Source organism: Egretta garzetta, unplaced genomic scaffold, assembly GCF_000687185.1.
Source record: "Egretta garzetta isolate BGI_Z169 unplaced genomic scaffold, ASM68718v1 scaffold204, whole genome shotgun sequence".
In the NCBI taxonomy this organism is placed as follows: domain Eukaryota; kingdom Metazoa; phylum Chordata; class Aves; order Pelecaniformes; family Ardeidae; genus Egretta; species Egretta garzetta.
This window is the reverse complement of record NW_009259424.1, coordinates 4,131,553-4,157,597: the sequence shown is the minus strand read 5'-3', so window position 1 is coordinate 4,157,597 and position 26,045 is coordinate 4,131,553. Positions and strand designations below refer to the sequence as shown.

Genomic DNA, 26,045 nt, shown 5'->3' with positions numbered 1-26,045 from the left:
ATGATTAGAAGTCCTGGATTTCTTTCTGGCAACCATTTATACCTAGATGCTGCAAAAATTGTTTTCTGTTTCTTGCCAAACATAACAAAATCCTATATAAACTGCTTTAGCAAAACAAAGATAACGGCTTATAAATGGTGTTTAAATATGTATTCATTTTAACTACTGAACAAATACTGGGATAACTCCAAACAGCATGAACGGTTGTAATTGCAGCATGATTTAAATCTCAGAGCCTAGAAATGTCAGCACTTCCAACGTGTTGTTTGACAGTGTTATTTATGTTATTTATATTAGCTAACTGGAAACAGAAACTGTGTCTCGACATAATAAATATAATAGAAAAATATTTTATTTGTACTGTTGTATAAAATATTATACAATCATATAGAATATATAGATTACATTTTAATATCAATTGTATACATATGTCATGAAATCATTTTCCCTTATCAAAGATGTAGTTTGTAAACTTCAAATAGCTCTGTATCTGTTCCTGTTGCTCTAGATGACTTTAATTAAAACAGATTTACGAAGGAGACCATTTCTGATTCATAAAAGTTAAGTTATAAATTATTAAGTCAGTACATTGAAACAACAAACCTCTGAGAAATAAAAAATTCCTTTTTCAGTGTACATACTTCTTCCTCCAAACTACTTGAAAATGTGTATGTCTTCAAAATCATGCCGAGCCATTGCACACACTATAAATACAAACATGGTTGGTACATAATAGGCTTTATAAAATGAAAGTCTTCTTACCAAGATAGAAAACAGGTTCCTTATACTGCGTGGTTGATACAAAATGACAGTTAAAGCAAAACACTAAACATGATTCAACTTATTCAAGTCAAGTCCTTTTTTTTTAATTATTATTCTTTCCTTTATATCTGGGCTAGGTATTTCCCAGAATCCCTGCTTTTTCATTTCTAGTACAAAACCCACTGATAATCCTTCTGCTAAGAGTCGTCTTCTCACACAAATGCTCTATCACAAACAGTGAAAAAAAATCTCTGTAATATTACAAAGTGTGGTGCTCTGAAAGTTAAGAAAGATGCATAATTCCAATGGAAAAATATCTTTTTTATAATCTTATTTTTAGTAAACAAGAAGTCTAGCGTTCCTCATCAGATAACTGCGACACTCAATTATATACCATGTACTTTATCTATCCAAAATATCTTAGCACAATGCAATAATCTAGTCTTGTTTTAATATATATATATATGTGGCAATTTATAACACAAGAAATACTTCGACATTTTACAAAGTGCATGCGTTTAAACGAGCTTTGGTAGTTAGAAAAGCAAATGTTATAGCGTCAGGCAAAATAAAGTGCAAAGTTTAATACAGAAATAAAAATTAGCATGTAGTTGTTCTATTTACTGAATTTTAAGTACCGTGACCAGGTCCTGTGACTCATAGTGGAAAGGACAGCAGCCAGTACCTTTGTTTTATCTCCTCCCAGTAAACTGTACCTATTATTTCATTTTGCCAAAGACTTTCTCTTATTTCTAAAAAAACAGCAGCTCCATTTGGCAGCCATGTCCTGTCCTCCTTTTTTTTTTTTTTTTTTTTTTTTTTTATTTTGCATAGGCAGCATCACTTTGCTCTACTCTCAGAATTTTAGACCAAATCCTGGCACTGGTTCTTTGTATGCACCTTTCTTTGAAGCTACTGGAATTGAACGGCAACTCTGTCTTGAAAGATAGAGTACGGTCATGAGGTTTTTTTCCTTCATTTGTTTTAAGCTCATGTTTCTTTTAATCTAGCAAATCAGCACATTGAGAACCAACATTAATAGTTAATTATAGTGCATGTTAATGCTGGCAAGAAATGTGTGGTACATTATCGTGTACTAAGATGTACTAAAAACCTGGAGAGCATTTCCTCACACTGTTTAAAACTAAGAGCAGGTCAAACTGAGGATCTACAATACTTCAGTGTCCTTTTAATTTCTAACATTCTCACAGTGCACTTCAAGGCTTTTTCAAAAGGAAAAAATACATACTACAGTCCACTCACCCGTGCTTAACATTCTTGCATATTGCTGTCCTCTCTCATCCCCGCTAGTATAAGTGGTAAAGTGCATCAGCAATCTCAGTGTGTCAAATAATTGTGCAGCAGACCAAGACCTGTAAAATTACTTCCTCTTTTTCATTAACATGTTTGTTTTCTTGTTTTTTTTGCTAGAGAACAATACCACAGCATTGCATTCGCTTCAAATTGTTTTGGAAATATCATGCTTACTGATGAGAACCTCCAAGAGCCTGATTTTGGCTTTTGTGTGCTTGTATTCGGAGTATTCCTCTGCCATTGGCACCCGATCTTCCTTTTGAGGACTCCTATAGAACGCAAATAAAAAGTGCCATCGCTTTTATGAGTAAGAGGAGAAACAGGCTTTAAAATTAATTCTGCAACAACTGATGAGGATTGGGTTGGAAGGTTGTGGGTTTGTTTTTTTTCTCCTAACTAACTGTAAGTGATTAAAGTAATTTGGCAGGACCAAAAAGCTCTAATAGACAGAAATTAAGTAACAGTATTTAAAATACTGAACTTTCATATACCAGGTAATTTTCTTTCTTGTCAGCTATGCAAGCATAACTACTTCATTATTTGCAAACACACAGAGACTTCATTACATAGTGCTTTGAAAACTGTTACCAGAATACTACAGGGTTTTCAGCAAATGAGTTTGCTTGATGAAGGGAGGAGGAAAAACAAAGGGTGAGAAGTAGCCACTATCTATCTGTGGGTGAAAGAAACAGTAGCTTCGGTTTTTAAAGCTGGCCTTTTAAAACTGGTCCCACTGCCAAGTGTAATCCCTGCAGGTTTGCATCTTCAGAAAGACTCTGTAAGCAGCCTCCCCTCAGCTCAGGAAAGATCCTGTGCTGCAACGGGGTTTATCCCCATTGCAGGCATGCCCTGGGGGATCCCCAGCTCCAGACCCTTCTCAGGGATGCCCAGGTCCCAGAGGAGCTAAGCAAGGACATGGGCATCTTTCACAGACACCAGACATCTCCATGGTATCTCGCAGTGCCCAGCTGCAGCTGCTTTGGCCTGCCCACCCAAGGGTACCCACCCTCGCAGAAATGAACACTGCATAGGAGCCCAAAGGGGAGCAGGAGCGGGCTGTTGTTGAGCTGGTTATTTACCTTCCTGTCTGTTTATAAAATTGTTCCTCAAACTCTCTCAGAGCTTTGCGAAGCCTTTTCTTATCTGCTCTTGTTTCTCTGAGATGTTCAAGCAGAACGGGCCTGTAAAACAGAGACAAGAACATGAAACCCCCATGTGCTTGGAAGTCTTGTAAAAGCTGTGGCCTCAGTTAATAAGCAGCCTGCAGCTACGGGCCATGGCAGGCACGCCTCTCAGTGCCCGAGACATTCCCTCCAACCATGGCTGTGCCACCACATGCGATAGATGGTTGTGCTCCTTCCCTTTCACTAGTATTCGCGCTCTTCTAATCAAGCGACTCTGGACAATGCGGGAGGAAAAGCTTTCAGGTTTGAGTCTTGCAAGTGATCTTAATTCTGCCAGGAATTAATGGAGCTGACAGAGCTCAGCATCTCACCGGAAATGCTTCGCGCTTCTGTAACAATTAATAAAGTCAGCGTCCAAGCCCTAGTCCCAAAAGTAGCTGGTACCAAACATTACTGTGATGCAGTGGAAATGCTAGTCATACCCAGAATCAACTTTTTGGTTTTTTTTTTTTTGAGGCCATGTTTTAGCCGGTATTTGGAGAATAAGATTTTTAAGCAGAGAAAGATTTCCGTTATGGCATATGCAGCTGGTGGGCATATGCAGCTGGTGGTGGGTTTTGGTTTTTTTTTCATAATAACAAAATGCACGTCAATATCTTCATAGCATTTGTGAGCAAACTATTGCATATATTGTGAGTTGCATAGAAAAAACAAGACATTATTATTTACTCTCTGTTTTGGTAGAGCCAAGTCAACTTCATTCATGCATCTAAGAGCTCCCAAACAAAACACAAGGAAAAGATACCACCCCGTAAAAGCTGTGAGAACACGTCTGTCCTGGAAGGCAGGGTCTGCAACAAGTTTCAGGGCTGAGTGAGAACAGCCTGTGTGCATCTTGAGCTGTGTTGTCTCATGCAACCTGAAATTCTTAACTACAAATCAGAAGCAGGGGGGGGCTTCATTTTGGTTTTGGAATGGAGATTAGGAGGGTGGTGTTGACTTTTCTTGGCATCCAGACACCAGTAACTATTCTTACACAAGGAAGAAATTGGTTTTACACACATTCAGTGGCCTCCCATGTGACCATGTGGGGCATGATCCTTCCCTCAGCGCTCCTGCTGCTGTTTGTACACCTCCTGTCTCCGGCATTTTTACATCACTCGCAGAGTCAATCCCAGTACACACACAGGAGCAGACTGGCCTGCTTGGCCAAACTGTGCTTTGGTTTATGACTGACTGCTTTGTAAGAATGTGAGCAGTTAGGGATCTAAAAATTTTGCAGCAATTATAGATAGGTCTGCACATCTTTACTAGGCCATTATATTGTATCTACCACTCTGTATAAGTAGTTATTTCTCCTATCTGTCTGCTTACGTTCCTTCACCTTTCTTTTCATGGACTTGGCACAAAGTTGTTTGAATAAGCAGCTCAAATCACAGGTATGCTGCCTAAACAACAACTATCCTCTGCCTCTTTTCTGCTGTGAGAAAACATTGCATCACTTCTTTGGTATAGAATATTCCCATGCAATAGGTATGGAACATGTTTCACTTACAACATCTACATAAAATATTTCAAAACATACAGAATTTTAAAAAAAGACAGAACTTACATTGTTGCCTCATGTAAATTGGACATAGACAAGGCTGTTTGCCTGAAAACTTTCTTTTCATCCAGAGGTGAAACATACGCAGGCTCGGTCTCCTCCTGAGAGTAACACAGGTGCTCATCGACAGGGAGGCAAGACATTGGGCCGGATGACAACTCGTGGCTGCTTTGAGAATGGTCTTCATCTGAGTCTTCCTCCTCCTGCTTGTAAAACATAAAGCATTATTAAATTAGCTGTTTACAAGACAATACTAACAATAAATAGGATGACAAAGAATTAGGATCTGACTTCCTGCATGTATTCATTGAACTAGGTTACCCATATGGAAAGCTTTACCCAGGTCTACCCGAGGTTGTTCCTGAGAGGTCTCGTGGGCCCCAGGGAGTTACTGGGTATCATCCACCATGACCAAACAGGACGGAAGTTGGCCCTGCTTCTGTGTGTGTGCAGCCAGCAATTCATTTCTGTTTGCTCAGAAGCCTTTATAAGTAGCAAAGATTTAAAGACCATTCTGTGTTTATGTAAGCAGTGCAGTCTTGCTGGAACTTGTCCTCTTACACACCATCTATTGTTTGTATTATGTCCAGGAATTCTGACTGTAACAAGAGTTGGGGGTAGAGATTCCACAGTTTTATAGCTACCACTGTTAACTACCAAAACAGAGTGATGTCACTGTCTTCCTCACGTTCCTTCATTCTCAGAAGAGAAGTTGAGCTTTTGAAAATAACCGTAAACACAAAAATTCTACCAAGCAAAGCTCCTAAGAAGTAACACAAGGGGACTTCAGTTAAATTTTTAAATAAAATACCCATGTGCACTTGTACAAAGATTTGCACCGGGATTTTTCAAAGAAATCTAAAGCTCCACTGCATCTGATGACAGTAATTTGTAGTTTTTAAAATCAACCCAGCCCCAATTACTATTAGATTAGTATTTTTGATAGAGACATGCTAATTAACTTCCAGATAGCCAGATTCTGCTAGCTCTACTCACAGTGAGACCAGTACTGTTACATTACATTGATGTATTATTAATAACAGTACTACAAATGATACTTATGATGTGCTACATGACTGAAAAAAGCATTGTCAACAAACTATAGGAGACAGATACGGCGACAGTGTAGTGCTTCATGGAGAGCGATGGCGTTCATTCTGTGTTGCATACGTTAGCCATAATATGAAACTAATGCCAGCCTTTGATCCCTTACCCAGTCATTTGAAGTGATTACCTCAGGAACTGCTGCCATACATTGTTACGAGCTCTGGCATGCCTAGCAGTTGGATTTTACAGAGCATTTGCTCTATTTGAAATATCAACACCCTGTATTAACCAAATATCAGTAGTTCTATTGCAGCCAAACTGATGTGCAGATTCAAATCGAGCACAGCAGTCAGTCAGTATGTTTTCTTGACAAGGGATATGAATTCTTTCCAACTTACAATTGTTGTGATCAAAGATGGAGTTGCGAGGAGTTTCTTGATAATTCTGTATCTATCGTAAAGAGGTTTCATGAGACTCTTTTCTTGCTTAGTTACCTAAAGAGAAATCATAATAAAATGTACTCCTCCAAAATAAAAAAACAAACCACCAACAATAAATAAATAAATTTCTCATTTGCTCCTGTAAAGCTGAGAAAGTTATTAGAAGAGTACGACCTGATGCGTATTTTGCTTCCATAGATGTGCCATGGGGACTGTAGTGTAATCCATACAATTTCTAAAAAGGAAAATGACAATCCATTTTCTAATGGAAAATACCCAATGCGGATTCCTTGCTTCCTTGAGCCACGCCGCCTGGGCAGAGGGTAAACTACGCTGTCTCTTGCTGAAGATGCTGATAGAGTTGTAAGAGTTAAGAAATGCACATTCTGTGCCTTGCATTGATACCTCCCTCCCTCCTCTGTCATAACGGCGACAGGCAGCCTGGGCCCGTATACCCTGCGGCCCCGTGGGATGGAGAGCACGGAGAATACAGCTTTACCACCTTGGTGAGTGAGCTGCCCCCGTGCGGAATTCCCTGTGCATCCCTCCCTGGAACTGCCTGATGCACTCGGGATTCACCCACTGGTCATTTTGCTTTCTCTTGCTGTTTTACGGGCACTAGAAGCATTGATTTGGAGGGGAATATTATTTTAGATCAGGTATTAAGAGCCTGATCCAGACACAAATATTTGTAAATGCAAAAATAAACCTCATGGAAACTAGCTGTGCGGTAGACCGACTTACTGGGTTAAGTAAAAGAAGAGCAAATCCCACAAGAAAAAAAAAAACAAACCCAAACCGGAAAAAACAACATGTTCCTCAGTGCTTAGATATCAAAACAGAGTCATTTGCAAACTAGTCCACCATCAGCCTCTGCTCCTCGACTGACATGGCTACCAGCACCTGCTGGGTACAGTTTCACTCTCTTTTGGCACTGCGACTGCGCTTCTGCGCTGGAGCCCAGCTACAGACGCTCAGGTGGACGGGCAGACGGCAGGTTTGAGGCGGCACAGGCCGGCTAACAATATGGACAGTAGTCCAGAGGTGCTCAGAAACAGACAAATAACCTGGTCGTCAGGAGCAAGGGTGACAGTAGACAAATGCAGGTTGATGATCAGCAAATCTCTCTCTCCTGGGCACCGAGGCTGTGCTTGCCACTGCGCTTGGGCCTTGCTGGCCTCGCTCACCAGCTCTTCTTGGTGCCCAGGAGGCATGCAGACTCTTCCCCCCCATCCCCTCAGGAAAATACACTGATATGGCTACAGCAATTAAAATTTGCTTCTCTGAGATACACAATTATTTAAGTATGCGACTGTAACTGTGTGAAGCATCTCCAGACTGCATGTTTATGTTCCACAACAAAAAAAAAAGCTGTAAAAATCTTGCCTGACTTCCATTTCCCTCCATATTCTTGACTCTCCCTGAGCTTCCTGTGACCTGAAGTCAGAGCTGTTTGGCAGACCTAGGGTTCCTCGTGGCTGCTTAGTGTCACTGGTCACCCTTTCCTTATGCAGTTAGCATCCTCTTTCTTGGCTGCTTACAGAGCTGCTTCAACTCTGAGAAGAAACACCTTCCCTGAACCCCGTGCGTCAAAGCACGCCTTATTATTCTCTTTTCTATCATTGAATCCTCAAGTCTCTTGTGTATCTCACTAGTAACTCAATTTCTTTTTTGTTCTCCTTCTTAGGAAATAAAATTTCTTCATACCCTTCCTATATCTTCTCTCCATACCTCAGTTCTCATTCCAAGCCCCAAGAAGATGAACAAAAATTATTTTATCCAAGACGCAGAGATATCAGATTCAGATCATAATAATTTTAAGATCTGGCACATTTTTGGACATGTGCTGATGCCACTCCCCTTTTCCTCTATCCCAACAGGTACTAGCCAGAAACAAGAGACAGTCATAAGAGTACAGACATAGACATCAAACAGGCATTCCTCAGTTGTGTGTAGACAGATTTTCAAATCATCATCTCATCAATGGTGGCAATTTTTTGTTTTGTACCTACATCCAGCAGTGATGTCCCTTGAAAGGATTTTAATTAATAAACGCTGCTGTGAAATAAAGGAAAACACACATGACTGATCACATCATGTTTGTGTTTCACATCTCAGATAAACCTTAAGCCCTATAAAGCCTCCTCAGCTGCTAAGCTTTCTAACCTTCCATAGGCCATAGCTCCACTACGGTATGCATGTGCTGAGTCTGCTGGGGATATAGAATTCTCCAGCTTTATCATCAAAACCTGCAACCTCCAATCATGAGGAGAGATGCAGGGCCACTCAAAACTTACCTTTTTGGTTTATTTTTAAAAATATAAACCAAATTTGTCAGTATCAGGCAATAATATTTATACCTGAGGATTAGTTTGAAATAACTAAAATTCCGTTAATCATGTAAAATTCATCTAAATATATTTAATACATGAGTCCAAAAATAGTTGTAAAGAGAAGTTAGATAATTTTTAATTTACCTATCTTTCCATGGTATACTTACAGGTTGTCCATGAATACTCTCAAAATACAGTAGACATTTCTGAAGACTGATTTTTTCCAAAGCCATTTGCTTTTTTGTCATATCCTATTTGAAAAAGTTATTTATAAGATTATGAGTCAGGATTTCATGACAAGGGTACAGGTAGGTATCTGTTTAATAATCTATTCTCCCCAGATAAACATTAATAATGAATTCTCTTTCTGTCCACACTGAGGTCAGTGGGGACTTGGCATTGACTTAGCAAGAACAGAGTCCAAATTTACATGACTGAAGTTTTAAATGAATCAAAGCACATGTTACCCTCTCAGGGCCTAATGCAAAGCTGATGAGAGCTGGGAGATATGTCTACTGATTAGAGTAGCTGTTAGGTTAGGCCTTTACCAGCAGAAAATACACTGCATTTACTTTGGCCAAAGTGGAGTCTTTGTGGCCTGCGCTTGTGCTCTTTTCTTCTGGAGAAAGAGGCATGAATCAAAATGTACTGGAAGGCTGAAATCTTATTTTTCTTAATGTCATTATATAAAGATCTAATTCTTGATTGCCTTAGTTTCTTTCAAAATTACTATTCTATGAAAGCAATTTAGCAAGCTTGAAGTCAGGAACAGGTATTAGGCTACTGACTGCATCCTTATCTACAAGGTATGGTCCTAGTCAGTAGGGTAAGAATTGTGGTACCATGGTTAACGCCCCATAAATGCTGAGCATACTAGAAAAAGGTGCTGTCTCTAAAATGAAATGCAAGAACAATCTGATCAGCCAGCAGGACATTATGGCTGGAGAGCATGCATCTGTAGAGCCGCCGCGGGGAAGCTGCAGAAAGCGCAGCCCTTTGCTGACAACGGGAGCGGAGGTGGGCTTTCTTCCTCAGCCACCGTTCCTGCTCTGCTGGGCTGAACACCTAGCACCAGCAGTTTATTGCTATTCAAAAAAAATCACCATATGGATCACTGGTACCAGAAAGATGAGTGTTGATTTTTCAACAAAGCCATTTGTCAGTGTTGGTGATACCAATATGTGTATAGGTGTCTGCTGCAGGGAGCACACTATTTAACTCGTATTTATCCCTTCCTCTCCCCTTCCCCCTCTTTCCAAGGAGATCAGCTCCTGATGCTTGCACACTTTCATCAGGGTCGGAACAGCAAGGAGCATGAGAAGCTAATCTAATTTTCCACAGTCTCTGCCGGATCATGACAGATCTGAACGAGGGCCAAGTGTTTGGAGAAGAGCTCATCCACCACACTGAAGTAACGTGAAGAATGGTGGAGATGGGGGTGGGGTGCCTTTCTGCAGAAAGTTGATGACGAGGGTTTTTTTTTTTATTGGCAACTTGGAGAAGTATTTTAAATAATTAGCTTGTACTTTTTGAAAATGTACCAAGCCCTGAAGAAGTAATGCTCTTCTCATGTCAAAGGAGTGCCTTGCTATTAACTTCATCTGGAGCAAAACCTTCCTTGTTTGCTGCCCAAATGCAAAACCAGTGCACACCCGTTAATCACATTTTGCCTTAAAGGTCTGCATGAATTAATCACTCCAAAATTATCTGTCACTCACCTTAAGAGGAAGAGCTGCTAACTAGAATGTAGGAGTATTATAAAGTAGCTAATTGGGTTACTTATTGCTAGTTCTGCAATTAATACAAGGTTAATTCTTTCAAAAACTATTAAGCCTGGAGCAGCTGAATGGTTAGGAGGAAACAGGGAGTGATCATTAATATTGATTTTACACATGAGAAACAATCTCAAGAGGGTTTAGCATTTGGGCCTATTTCATTAGCTCATTTTATCAGCAATCTCAAGACGGGTTTGTATTCAGTTCGAAATGGCTGGTAATTTCAAAATCAGAGAAGGCAGGTGGAATCACAAACTCCAGAATGGTCTGAGGTCTTCAGGCCATAGGCTGCAAACAGCAGCATGAAATTCAATGCTAGTTAAATAAAATCACTGCTTCATAGCCAAGGAAAAGGTGAACTGAAGCGGGTCAATAATGGGTGAGAGATATGTAAAGGTAAAAAAAAAGCCTTGGGGGACAGATCACAAATCTGCAAACTAAACAGAAGGCAAAAGTTGTTGCATATAAAGAAAGAAAAAGGAGGCTAAATGTAAGGCTAAGGTAGCAACATTTGGGTTGCTTTAAAAGTCAGGAGTTGGGATTTGCGTTTGGGTTTTGGGAATTTGGTGGGGGTTTGAGTAATATGATTCAAATCAGGTCTATTTGCCTTTGGCTCCTGAACCCCTACATTCATGGTCTTGATCTTCTTTTTTCTGAAACATTGTACCTAAAAATGAGGTGAACTGTTAAATAAATCACCAGCTCCAAGCACGAGGAGCTAGTGGCACAAATAGTGACGTGTGGGCATCCCTTTTTGAGTTACTGAATCATTCATAGGCCAATCCCAATTTTCTCTGTCTTCTCACTCAGTAACTTTACTCACAGGCTCTTTTGAGGGAGGGGTGTTTTGTTCTGAAAAACCACAGTCTGCTATTTCATATTCAGATCTTGTGGTTTGTCCTCCCTAGGCATCCTGGGTTTTTCAAGATTTTACTCTGCACGTCTCTTAAGGATGCTCATTCTCCCATTCGTACTTCATCAGGGAAACCTTAGAGGCTTTCCACGGCTGAACTTCAGGAGAGAACTCATCAGGCTTTTATGGAAACACTGTCCCTGCCCAAAATAACTAAATCTTGAAAAAAGAAACATTCAGCCACTATTAGTTTACTATTCATCTAGCTCAGCTTCTGGTACAGGATCTAAATGTTATATTCAAAATAAAAAGCTTCACATAAAAAATATCTACAGTAACACCAAAGTTGCATGTAGCTGAAACAAAGCCTTTAACCTCTGCTGTAAGCAGCAGACATCCTTGATTCATTTTGCATCATGAGTCCTATAAACCTCATTCTCCCCCAAAAGTCCAGGATGACCAATAATCGAAACCCAATCATTTTTAACGTTATACTTAAGTATCTACTAAAATATATATTATTTTGACATAGGTCAATTTGACTTCATATAATTCCTTTTCAAGCCTCCGTTCCATAGCAGCTTCGTATAACTGTTATCAAACACCTTTGCTAACAACGGATTGTTCTTTCAAAAGAAGTTGTCTCCACAAGAATATAAGAATAAAAAAATAAGATCTTTAAAAAATATTTGGAAATATTAACTTGTGCACACATTTAACTTCTTACATTACAGAATTCTCTGTGGGAATATTTCAAGGCAGCACTGCCATTGCACAGATTTAGGAGGTTCCCTCTTGGAAAATCAGGAGAAGTCCAGTTAATCAAAAAATGAGTGGGACAGAGCCCCACACCCACTCATAACTCACTCTCATCAGAAAGTTTTTCTGGACAGGATTTCCTCACTGACATCTGTTTTGGTGTCATCTGATCTCATTCCTTGCATAATAAAAAAAAAATTTAACAACTGAAGATATTATAATACAGCCTGCACTGTTGGGATTTTAGGACTATATACAGAACAGCATGATTGTGTTGTCATCTTTTGTTTTCTTACAAAGGACTTCTGGCTATGAAATGCTTTTTCCATTTCAGGCTTAAAAAAAAAAAAGTAGTTTATGAAAAGAAACAATTAAAAAGTCAGTCATGTATGCAGAGCTCAAGGTCTCAGAAGCACGGCATCGTTACGCACAGTTCTAGTTTTTATACAGTAACTAGTTGTTTAAGAACCAAGAATAGAAACAAAACAGAGCAAAAAATTAAAAATTATCTCTGCTGGGTACTTTCCGCTACTGAAATCCACCCAGAATTATTTCTTAGGTCTTGCATAGTTTAGCATTTAGTTCTTCACTCCCCCTTCCCCCCCGGCTCCCTCCTCTTTTTCGTTCATCAGCCAGCGTCTAAATGCTACTGTCAACATTTGGATTTTAGGTACTTTTGAGGACAGAATTTATTGTCTTGCTTGGCTGTATAGCATCAGGAATAGCAACGTCATTTGACAGCAAAAATAGTCCCCCCAAAAAAGTATTTTTATGGACAATATGTACTGCAGAACAACAGCTGCAGACAGACCCTATGATGTGCCAGTAGTGTGAAGGTACAGCAGAATTTTAGAATATGTACTAGTTGAAAAACAACTATAAATTTCCCAGCCAAGCAAGCATGTGTCATGGAATACTGCTCCTAAATTTAGAAGAGTAATTGAGGACGTGGAAGAGCAGAGGCAGTATCAGCACAAGTGAACGTACAGATCAGAGGGCAAAGCGGTCTGGGTTGCTGTGCTGTCCATGTGATCACAGCGCAGTGCTAGCGACGGGGCAGAGGCTTTTGGCATTTCTCAGGTGAGAGGGGACCTTTATTTTCAAAATAACTTCAGAAATGTTTTTAGTCACACAGCTTCTGTGGACTCACGATAGGATGGCTCTTGCTGTCACCATCCTCAACACAATGGAACGCGTGCTTCCCGCGCACGCAACCTCAGGTAGGGAGGTTTCAGCAGTGCCTGGCAAACACTTCCGTGCATCTCTCAGCAAAAAGCGCTTAGCACGCTTTGAAAAAACCTTCTGCACCTCTTCCTCTGTGCAACTCTTCACAGAGAAGTCACTTCAGAAAACTGCACTAGAGCTCCCATCTCGTTAGAGAAAATGCACTGCAATGCCAGAGGCACAGGGTGCACCCCTACCAGCACACTGAGACAGCTACCCGCTAATTAATATCTGCCTCGGATGATAAAGTTCTGAAAGAAACAGCCATACTTGTTAAATACCTTAATAGTCTCAGGAAGGTTAAAGTGGTGTCTTTTCTCCTTTAATCGTCTCAATACACTATCCATGGTTTCTTCTACTGAAGGAGCTGGTTCCGTGCTTGTGGCCTCCTGTGTCCCAGCCTCTTTAGAGGTCCCAGTGCTTTCACAATGATCATTTCTTTGGGGTGCTCTGGAGGTACAGTTTTGCTCTTCTGACATTCTGAGTTTCAGCTCTGAAAGACAAATTACTTGGCAAGTAAATAGATTAGAAATATTTGCAAAGAAGTTTCCTCTGATCCTACAAGAAAAACAACATCCCTACTTCTCACGTACAATTATTATACCACAGTTATGTGGGAAAGTAACCATTGGTCAAGGGATGAGATGTGTTCAGGCCAACAAAACTTATAGCCCATATGTACTTCTCTTTTTCCTCCAAGCCCTTCTTTGACATAAAAAGTGTTACCGCGGGCGAGGGCTGAAGAGGCACTGGGTTAAGGTGTGGGGTCTGGGTAGGAATCAGTGCAGACTTTCAGTGGGAGTGAGGTTAGGAAAGGGGCTTAAGAGGACAGAGCGCTGGAGAGTATCTGTGGGAGGTTTGGTGTGGGTGGGATATGGAAAGCAGAGCTCTCTCTCCCCCTTCTCCCCACTAAGCCCATGCACTCTCAAATGATCTGATGTCTGGATAAGTAAGAACACACCCCAGCCTGCTGTGGGGATTGCTGGCTAAGGGTGCAGTCCTTCACAGTCGCCTTCCTGGACAGGAGGCAGAGCCTCCGCAGCCGCCTGCCCCACTCCCAGCCCAGCTCTGCCTGCCCCCCGTGCTGCTGTGCAAGCGAGGAGGGCGCAGGCCCTGCCCTGAGAAGGGCTGGGGAGGCCGAGCTGTGCTACAGAGCCCCCCACGCCAGCTGCCAGGCAGCTGGAGCCACGCTCTGCAGGCCTGCAAAACCAGCCCCCCTCTTCCCTAGCACAATTTAAACTATAACCCTCCCTTCTGGAGGCTGCATCGCCGGCCCAGCCAGGCTACCGAGCTGGTCCCCACAGGAAGGATCCGCCACTTTGCTTGAATGACTTCCCTTGGCAGAAGAGCACCTGAGCAACTCAGCAGAAGACATATAGGTTACAGTATGTCCTAGCTTTGCAGCCAGCAACCTGCCTGGATGCAATACAGAATGTAAGTATATTAGCTTGACACCAAGCCAAAGACCCTGGAGCTCCAGGGACCTGCACAGAGCAACAAGGAAATTGAATTGAGGTATGAATTATCTCCTGTAAAACCAGGCTTTGTTCCTAGCGTGTGCCTGGCTGGTGAAGGACCTTGGGCAAGGCTGGAGATTGATGGCTCGAAATGTATTAAATCTATTGAAATCCATGCAGAATCCGTAACGTAATTTTTAGCTGTGACAGTCTGAGAATACAGGCCAGGTTTGTAAGGAAAAACAGTAATTTCTATTAAACTCATAGAGCCAGGAAGGATGGACAAGCCTTACGAACTTGAAGAAGGACCTACAAGCACTTGAGTGCTTTTCCATTTCAGTTGTCCATGAACCTCATGAATCTTGCTTCACTTAAAAGCAGTGTCATCATTCAGGATGTCAAAATCAACGGTGCTCACAGGATCAAGGTATTCTGGGTGTGAAGGTGAAGCTGATCTATGAAAGTTAGACCCCCTGGCTAGCTGAAGCAATGGCTGAGTCAGAGAGATAATTTTCAGAAAGTTAACTACGTAGTTTGGCCATTTCCTCTCATTTGCCCTTCCCAGGTTTGTAACACAAAGTTCAAGGGGGAAAAAAAATAAATCTAGTAATTACACAGCCTAGTATTTAAGGAAGAACTTTCCAGAAGAAATTTACTGAAAGATGAGTTTCTAATTCTCTATTTACCACAATCACACCCTCTATATCTACATTCTTAACTATATCCAAAAGAAGACACAAAACAAAATACCACAATTTAATTAGTAGTAAGAATCCATTTATAATGGGGAAAAATATTTAGATAAATTATAGATAACCTTTGAAAAAAAAAAAAATCAATCAGTCCTGGCTACATTCTCCCTGAGGGCAAGCATGTGATACAGCCACAGACATTAATGGAGTGGCATGCAGACAGACAAGAGCAAAACTTGACCCTTGAGACCAAATCCAATATCTGGGAAAGATCCATTTTTATGATCAAAAAAGTAAAAGAGTTGTGTAATTTCAGTCCGAAGGAAACATTTTGCACCTACATTTGTACTATTACAAGGGCACTTTTAATTTTGTAGTTCTGTATTTCAGACACACATAAAGAATATTCAGACTAACATCACTTTTTGGATGTTATGAGGGAGAGATGATGGTTTTTTCCCCTTCCCCTTTTTAGCCTTGTTATGAGCATTGAACTGGCTTACTTTAATCCCTGCTTTCAGGAACCAAGGCAAGTCATATCACCTCATACCTTCATTGTCATTGGGAGACTGATTGCCGCGCACTAGTGAAAAATAAGCAGAGCGCGGGGGCTAGGAAACTAACTCTAAAATAGTCCAGATGCACTCATACTTCCAAAAGCTTCACCAATGAAGTGAAACAACATGCCATTGCGTACCTTTGAGCTGCTTACGACCTTTGGCCAAGTCATTCATCCATTTCAGAACTTCAGGATTGGAAGTCTTGTCACCATGTGAAGGCTGAATGTAAAGAAAAAAAGGAAGAACAAAAAAGAAGGAGTCGATGGTTATCCAGTCAAACAGATAAAAACCTATCCACACCCAGTGTGCTAAAAACCATCCGTAGTTCCAACTGCACGGTATCATAGTGTCATGCAGAGCACTTGGCTTGATCGTGGTACTGATTTATCATGCCCTATCTCTCCCCATTGTGGCACAGGGCTACATGGATCTGAGTATTTTGGCTCTGATCCTAAAAAAAAAGATTTTAAATCCTTGGCTAACTGGATAAGTAGTCTCAGCGACTTCAAAAGGACTGCTCAAATACCCAACGTTAGCCAAGTTCCTAAGTGATTTCCATGATGGTCACCGAAGCACTCTGTCCCTTGCAGGGATAAACCCCTATGGCTTTAAGACAGGGATTCTCTTGGGAAACAGCACTTTATCCATTTCAGCTGCACTGCTTAACTAATTGAATGAAAAAATCCTGTACAACAGAGTGAATTCCAAAGCAACAAACAACAAAAGCTTTGTACATCACCTCTTTCTTTGCATTTAGAAATTGCCTCCAAATAAAAATCAATTTACATTGGATCTTCAAAACTCAGATATTTAAAATGGCAAAAGAGTTTGGCAACATTAAACCTCTGAAATAAATTCCTTTCTGGTCACAGTGTGATGGCTGCTCAAGTGTGAAATTTTACCCCTAAGAGCGTATGATGACCATAGGGCAGTACAATTCACAAATGCACATTTAAGTTTGCAGTCATTGATGAGACTACAAGGTAATACACGGTTTGTTGAATTTTCATTTCAATGTGGTCATACAATATCACAAACTTCCCTGTTTCTCACTGTACACTTAGCACCACGGATGTTGCGCTATGTTTATACTGCACGATTCACATTACCCAAACTAGCTCGGTACGAGCGATGATCTCGCATACACTGCTCGGAGCGCACCAGTGACCTCAAACACCCCCCCTCCAGCAACACACCACGGTTGTTATTTCTCTAATTTCTGCCATCAGCTTCTGTTGCTTTGGAGGTTTGCAGGGGTGTGCCTGAATGAAGCTGCAGAGCAGAACAACAGTTTCCAAGCAAATGACTTCTACAGAGTACATAAGTAGCTTTTCATCTTTTGAATCATTTTGGATCACAAGCCTGTCAGCTACGTTTCACTGATTCACACTTCTCGCACATCTAGAAGATGGATATTTTGCAACAAAGGTAATCCAAAGAAAATGCAAATTAGAGTCTCAGAACTACTACATACACTGAAAGATGATAAAAACATATTCCCTCATTGATGATTTTCCTATTTCATTTTAACCAAAATACCCTTTTTCTTATTGTTTTGCATAAATTTAATTACACTGGGATTCTTGCTTGCCTCCTGTAGTATTTCCCTTTAACTTTTCAATTATTATCTTACCAGGTACTTTTTTTCTTGCTCAAACTTTTCTTCATACTTCCTAATTTTTCTCTTCAGGCTCTGAAGGTGCTTGGTAAGTTGTGCTACTGTTTGTGGTTCTTTGCACTCTTCACAGTTACATCTAGAAGAACTTCTCGGCCTGCAAAAGCCAAAAGCATAGCAGCTGGGTCAAAGAACTGGCTATGAGGGACCATGCCTTGTTTCAGGCACGCTTAACACTTTCCCAGCACTTCAGAATTTGTAGCTCAGTTCTTTCACAAGGTAGAGATGTTTATTTTTACAAAGTAAGCATAAAATAATTGCTTTTGCTTGAAGGTACCCCTAGGGTATACTGATGAGTTCACCATCTGTCTGTCACTCACTTTTTGTTTTTTTTTTTTTTAATTTATTGTGGGATTTCTGAATGTTTTTCAAAAGCTCAGTCTAGTAGGTCACAGCCTGATCCAGTATTTACATGTAACACCCACATCTTACTGCACAAATCTTCCAGCTGTAATGGGAGACTGTAACGACATGAGTTGTAAAAGTAATCTCAGAGTTTTTCATTACTGGGAATAAACATTACCATTTTGAAGGCAGTTTAGTTTCTGATTTTTTACCATTACAAATCAATAGATCTGATTATTATTCATATGCAGCTGACAGCTATGTATATAAGCTTTTAAGAAAGCTTGGTTTCTGGAGATCACGTCTATGGCCTGTTCATACATGCTATGACACTCTCATATCCAGTGAATGACTCAAGCTATAGTTCTATTACACCTGAAATTTTAAATACCTTTTAGTATTATACCTTGATAGCCCTCTCTATCTGATGTTCACTCCTCAGACAAATTACTAACAAGTAACATTTAAAACTGCCCTTGCTAACTATAACTAACAAAGAATTCAAACAGTATTGTACTGTGTTATTACTGAAAAAAATGCTAGATCCTATTTCTGGTATTGCAATTAAGCATGTCAAAATATGCTACAATATGAAAATCTCTTGTTTATGACATTACAGTAACTGAATAAAACATAAAGAGTCAAAGATCACGGATTGTACAAAAATTATTTAAAATATCTAAGAATCAAAATGTATTTTCTTACATCATGAAAGGTTGAGCACTTGGTGGAGAAGGGGCAGACTCTGTGTCTAGATTAAATCTCTGGCTTTGGCTAAAGATAGAGCAGCGTGGTGACAAAAGGGGATTGTCTCCATCCGTAATGTGATACAGCAGGCGGCTGGTCCCTAGGGAGTGGTGTTCTTGTGGGCTGCTGTCCATGTCATTCTGCCAGTCCCTGTGGGCTGGCACAGGCTCTAGAAAGAAAGCATAAACCAACGTGGGCTGAGGGTCACTCACAAGATATTTATCCACCTAGATAAATGCAAATCTATACTTACAGAAGTATTCAAAGTATAAATATTCAAAGTAAACAGCAAAAAGCTCAGCAAGGTATCACATTCAGGATGAGCATAATACGGAGGATGAGAAAATCGAAAGGACTGGCTTCACATAAAGCATTTCTGAGTTCCACAGGAGAAGGTGGGTGGGTGTGTTTGTAAACTACGAAGTATAATATAAAGACGGAGAGTTTCCCCGAATAGCAGCATTAATTCTATTTTCATGGATCCATTTGCTTTTGAAAGCCACATTCCTGAAGAAGATGACGAGTGTACAAAACAAGTTTAATTTTGTGATTTAGCATTTAGTCCTTTGGTCAAGAGAAAGGCAAATCAAAATATATATCCTGATGCTGAGAACTTCCAGTGTTGCTTGCAGTATCCTGCAGAATTTCATTATGGTTTGAAGTAACATACACATGGCTCTAAAGAACACAAGATATGAAAATAACAACCATAACATTCAAGGTAGTGGTTCAAGGTAGTATGCAGTGACTGCTACTTGGAGGAGTCATGCTCATGACACTATGTTAATATCGACTTTGACTGTAACTGGAAACCTTGCTTCAGCTGCCTCAAAAGGTAAAATTTGCTTTATAGAGATGGTCAAGCTAGAAGTCAGAATGATATATTCTGGACCAAAATTGTAGGAGTTAGTGAACCTCATCACGCTGATTCTGTTTATGGGTAGCATGGAAAATAATGGGCACATTACAGAGCCTACCTCCAGGGAATACCAAGAGTTCATCTTCCCTTTGCTGTACCTGGGTACATTAATGGGAAGAACCATTGAATCTTCTTCCTCACTCTCAGTGGGAAAAATGGGTGAGGATGATTGAGCCTAATTGATATTTTTGCTATCAGATGATTGTGCTTTAAATCAGATTATACTTCTAGGGAGAAACTCCACGCTCTCATAGAAGCTCCCCCCAAAAACCAGCTAATACATGTTAAAGCAAAGAATGTGTTCTGTCTCAGGTTCCCCTACATCAGTTTCCATAGTACATAATATTTTGCACCAGCTACATTTTTTCTTCTCTAAAACCATGTGTATATATATATAGCCTTCGAATTCATAGCAATTATTTTGTATTTCCAGGCAGCATGTGTGCTATTTCTAATCAGTATTATATTTGCAATACAGCATGTATTCCAATACATTTCACAGAATCTTTTCATTCAATGAAAGCCTAAAAATGCATAGGAAAACAACTGTATGTGGCTTTACTCACATAAGAGAGACAGGTTTAGAATAGTTCTTTCACCTTCACTTTCTTCCCATTTTCTCCTTTGTACATGGGGCATGACATCCCCATGGTGAGTTGATATTTCCTTCAGGATTTTAATGGAACCTTTGCAATGCGTTTTATTTGGCCTCTGCCCAAAGAGACTGAAGCCACAAATCCCAATTGCTGCACTGGGACAGTGGGGACAAACCAGCTCTGAATGGCACCCTTCACAGAAAGCAACTATTGATTTAAAAAAGAATAGTTACAATGGCCTAAAATATCATTTTATCAGGCACTATCCAACTGGTTTTGCTTTACAGACAACAAAACCCCCCAATTGTATGTTGTATAATCACAGTTTAGTCTGTCATGCAAAAGTTACACATTACTTTTATATTTATAAATTAGTCTACTCTAACAATGCCATCAATTATAATTATGTTAGGCATTTTCAAAATAAGACAATGTAGTTGATTATTAATTCTAACCTAGCATCTTTCCTCTAAGTACTTCATACTCCTTAGGTCAAATTCAACTCTCCAAGATACCAGAGCAATTCCCAAAACTTGTGAATGGTGTATAAGCTTCAAATCCTCCCATAGAGAGAGGCAGAGGCGCATGTGGGAGAAGCAGGGGCAGAGCATTAAGGAAAAGGGTAGACGACTTGTGGGAAATTATGGACACAGACAACATATAGCAATAAAGGCTGGAATAAATGTTGTTCTGCAAACAAAAGTGTCTCTCTCTGGCAAGTAATCTTTCCTTACCCTGTAAGACTTTAAAAAACTACTAGTTTTGCTTGGGTTTTGTTTTGTGGATTTTTTTTAACTTCTGAGAAACAATATGGATGATAAGAAGAAACCGGCTTCCTTCCTTTTATTTCATCATCTTTTAACTTCAAGAAACATAAAATCACTGAAGTAGGTTGACTAAGAATAGAGTCACTATTTCTCATGCACTGTTATTAAAAAGAATACATTTTTCATAGTTGTATTAAGTAGCCATCTCTTCACTGTGAAAAAAAGTGTTGTTATAAAAAAAAAAAACAGCCAGTATGTGTCTGATTGATAGGTGCAGGAAAAAAGTTTCCAACAACTGAACTCTGATTTTCTGCAGACCTACAAGTCCTCCTCTTGCAGGAGGCATTCAGCACTGCATGGTCACAGGCATTTGCTCATTTTCACATTTACGACCAGGCAACATTACTAGGACCAACGCAGTCTCAGAAATGGAAGAAAAGTACATATTCAAGACTACACACTCCTGGAAGATCAGTGCAAAGGAGGAGGAGTGGCCGGAGCAGCCTCAGTGTAAGACCAAGCACACAGAGCTTCAGAGAGTTCAAGGAGGCTTTTTTTATTCAGCTAACAAATGAAATGGAGACAACCTGCGTGCCAGGTGAATTTGGGAGTATTCCCCAAAGGCCAGGGCTCTTCCATTTCCTTGGCACCAGGGCTTCCTCACGGCATTGCTCCACTAAAACTTGCAAACTGGTGGAACTTTGTTAGGGCCCCAGGAAAGGTTTTAGTCCCAGTCCTACCACAGACACATTCTGGACCAGAAGTGGTCAGCAAGTCATTCGAACTGATTCATTTACGTGGCCCAATTACTATAATAGCGGGACATCTCAGGGTGATGACAAGTTATAACCAACCCCATTTTTAATTACAGCTTAGGGCCATCATCCTGATTCCAGTTCTGCATAGAACGTAAACAAGACACCAAACGTTATCCGGAGAGTAGATCATGAACTGACCAAAGCTGTGTTCATGTGTCTGATCTACTTTTAGCCTCTCTTTTGCTAAAACTGGGAACTAAAGCCACCTCTAGCCAAGCCAGTAAGTGGCCCATAGACTGCCTCTCCTCCATCTCATCTACTCAGTCCAGATTAGCACAGACAAGAGTTTACCAGAGGACTTAAAGACAAGATCCAGTATCTTATAATATGCAGTATGCTTCATAATGTGGACTTCAGTCATATGACAAGAAGTCATATGTTACAAGTCTGTATTCCTGCATGTGATATCCTTTAAGCAAAACAATAATACACTGTATATTCTGTATATGTCTGTATAAATCTGTATATAAAAAAGAATATGCAGATGTAATGTGTTCAGCCCTCAACATGTTATGTCTGTGACTGCCAGAATCTTAATTTTTAATTTAAAAGACATTTAGACCATCTTGTACTCAAGTTCAGCTGCTCACTGCTCAAGTCACATATTTGATGTATACTCATGTCCAAAAGCTATAAAAATAACTCACACTTTGCATTTCTTTTTTTCCCTTAAAAAACCCCTAGCTTAATAGTCCCCCTTGCAATTCTTTATGGTCTCCTTTTGCCAGCTCTATTTCAAGTTTTTTTCATATTCAGAAGTAAAGTGGAAATTGCTGACTTTGCTCAGAGATAAGAATTACCATTCACCCCTTAAAATTTGCATCCTGAAATACCCTGTCATTTCACTAGACTGCTCTAGCTTCACTCACCAAATATATAATGTATCTTTTTTTTCTAATTTTTGTTGACTGGGATGTGAAAAAGAAGAAATTGAATAGACTACCCAATCATGTTTATTTTACAAATAATACATTTGTACATTGTTAATATTAAAATTTTTATTGCCTGATTCACTGAGCAAAGGCTAATAACCAGAGACATAGTATATATGGCACACCCTCTAAAAACTGTTCCTAGCCCGGTACAAGTCTCTGGACTTCCATCCAAGTTTGAGCTGAAGTAGCCAGCAGCCCCATGTGAAAACTGTCCCTAAACTGAATGTATCAGGAGGTTTCAGTAGTAATTTAAGAGACAGAATTAGGACTAGCTCTGTCTATGCAAAATAGCAAGTTATTTAGGAATGAGCATACAAGAAAATCCATTAAATAGGTAAGCTTTAATTAAAGCACAAGTTTGAACTGCTGGAGTGACAGAGCATGCTCTGAACTGCGTGAGAGAAATGCTACATCATCCAGTACTTGCCTGTGGAGCTGGAGACAGGCAAATAGGATCTAGAGAGGGTATCAGAAGTAGGGCTCACAAACAGTATGAATTAAACCAAAATCCAATCAAAACAGCAAAAATAAGCAAAGGAAACAATTGTGAACCATCCTAACAATGAATTATGAAACTACCAGAACAAAATAATTCAGTAAACCACTGGAAAAGGAGGAAAACCCCACCCTGCCATAAAGGAAAAGGGTGAGTGCAGATTTCGGATGGGCTGCAATATGTCTCTTGCCTATGCAGAGCAGATATGAGATCTGCCTCTGCCTCAGATCCACGCCAAGGGACTGGCACCAGTGCAAGTTCTGTACCTGTAGCCAAGAGCTGTTAAGGTATTTGCCTAGCTGAGATAAAGCATCCTTTTTTCTTTTTTTTTTTTAACCTAAAATCCAGTGTATTTAGTATTTTTTACCTTCCTTTATCTTTATAATAATTCAGATTCTATGTACCATTTTCCTTAATTGCACAATGCAAACCTCAAACTTCAGAATTTCTTAAGTAGAGCATTATCATTTGTGATTTTTTTTTTAGGTAAATAACTCACTGCTATTTCTTGCTGAAAATTCTGAGCAAAAGGGTTCTGAAATAAGTTCTTCTGAACCCAGGCTTCATTCTGACATAAAACATCAATTGCAAAGGGGTTGCTGACCTGTCTGCCTTAATTTGGACCATACATGGTGAATGATTTCAGCATTTGTGTATTCATGTCACTTGTCTGTGAGATGTGTTAGTCACATCGCCTTTGACCTATTTTTCCACGAACAGCAATTCCTCTTCCACTGAGCATCACGACTCTGCCAGCCCTGTGACTACAAGCTATGAATTGACAAAAATAGTGCCAACCCTTTGGGCTATTTATTTGCCAGGACCGGTTTCCATATTGAGGAAAGAGGGAGAGATAACACACCACAGTTTGCCCAGATGGGTAATAATACAGGCTCGTGAATGATTAAAACCCACATGCCTTAAAAATTCACCTTCGCTATCTCTCTGCTGATGCATTAAATTAAAATCAATAATAGGAGAAATGAAGTGATACTGCTCTGACAAAAAGAATGACAAAAATAGAATTACGTGGTACGGCAGGTGAGCTCGCACCATGCAGACACAGGAAGTGAAGAGCGTAAATTTATTGAGCCAAAAAAAAAAACCAGATTAAAACTGAAAATGAAAGAATCAGGATTCTTAAGACCTGTCTGAAAAGCAAGATTCCCTCTGGGAAAAACAGAATGTTATAGCCATTAATTTCCGTTCTCTTAACAGATATCACCCCTTTTTACGTTGTACAGCATTTGCATCAGGAAACGGTGCTTTGCCTTAGCTCTGCACTGTTTCCCAGAGGACTGCAAATCTGATATTAAACTGCAAGTCACAAGGCTTTTTTATAATTGCAAATGAGAACACATCATGACACGATCGCTTACCTCCACAACTGGCCCCATCAGCTTGCACACTGGTTTGGACTGATGAAGGGGCTGGATCCTTGGGTGCCGGCAGCTGAGGAGTTTCTTCCTGGGTTGGCAGAAATGCAGAGCACAGATCGGTTTCGAGGGCTTGCAGCTTCAACAAAGAATTCTGCAGACAAAAGCAGAACATTGGGCTAGATAGAGAACAACAGAATACGGCGATAGCTCTTCAACTCCCTGAGCCCATTAGCAGCGCCTGCAAAGGGGTGTTCCACTAGCAGCTCTGGGAGGACGCGCGAGAGAGCAAACGTGCACTATTCCACGAGTTTCTTGACTTCTGGTTATTTAAGTCCCGATTTACATGGATTATTCATGACACGTGGGAAAGATGACTTTGTCAGCAAAAGACGATTTATTCTAGGAAGGCAAACTGAGATGGTGTCCCTTTTCTTGGTCTTGAAGCAATACACTAAGCAAGTATTTCATTCATTGGGCTGACATCACGATCTGATGACATTATGTCCCTCCCCATTTACCATTCATAAAAAAACAAATCTCCCTCTCCAGCCTATTGTGCAGTACACAGCAGCGAACAAAGAGTTACTGAGAACACGCTCCCGCATGGGATTCTTGGGAGAGATATTTTTTAATTGGCTTTTTGAGAGACTTCTTTATGTAGACATAGCTTTTACGGAGGCTGCTGCTACTTCTACAGGGCGTCCAGATAATTTCCTACTCGCTGCAGAGATAAAATTAACAGATCATTGTCACTTGCTGCAGACAAATCAAGGAGGACAAGACTGGTTATCTATAACATTGCTCCCAGCTACTGTGTCATTCCTGGTCCATTTCTCATTTGAATCTTTAATGCCGCATGCAATATTCAGCCGTACAATCTGACACAAGCATCTCGCTGTGATGTAAATGCTGTGAAAGCCCTCATCACCATCTGACCGGGCAAAATGAGTCACAGCCCATACCCCCACGCGCTCCCTTCCCCTGTCTCAAGGGAAATACAGCTTGCAACATAAACCAAAATCACACAAGGCTGCCTTAATAACCACACAGCTGGCACGCACCAAAGTATATGTAAAATGGTAAGTCCCTCAAATGGTACATAGTTGTGAAGAGCAATTTCTGAAAAAAAATCTGAGCTGCAACAGAAAAAGAACTCCTCAAGTTTATACCCTGAAAAGCTCCTTTCCCCACTCTGTCAAAGATCTGAAACCAATTTACTGATTCATTTAATGAAATAATGAATTTATTTATTGGAATAATTTCCTTTGTGTAACAATATGCCACCTATGGAGTGAGTAGCTTAATATGTCATTGCATTATTTTTATTGTAATACAGCCCTTCTATAAACACAAGGACGACAGTGATTTTAGGTGTTTAAAAAAAAAAAAAAAAGGAAAATAATTTGGCTGAGAACAGCAGGG

At 40.1% G+C, this 26,045-nt stretch overlaps 1 protein-coding gene across 1 annotated transcript in view; it reads right to left on the bottom strand.

The window, feature by feature from the left end:
• Window positions 1–2,221: 2,221 nt before the first annotated feature.
• FAM13C (family with sequence similarity 13 member C) overlaps window positions 2,222–26,045 on the bottom strand; it is a 53,824-nt gene continuing 30,000 nt past the window's right edge. The window contains exons 6-12 of the mRNA XM_009637018.2: window positions 24,624–24,711; window positions 18,672–18,882; window positions 17,580–17,718; window positions 6,252–6,347; window positions 4,813–5,012; window positions 3,156–3,257; window positions 2,222–2,345 (exon numbers count right to left, since the gene is read on the bottom strand). Of these exons, the coding sequence (XP_009635313.1) occupies window positions 2,222–2,345; window positions 3,156–3,257; window positions 4,813–5,012; window positions 6,252–6,347; window positions 17,580–17,718; window positions 18,672–18,882; window positions 24,624–24,711 (960 nt within the window). The remainder of the gene's footprint in view (window positions 2,346–3,155; window positions 3,258–4,812; window positions 5,013–6,251; window positions 6,348–17,579; window positions 17,719–18,671; window positions 18,883–24,623; window positions 24,712–26,045) is intronic.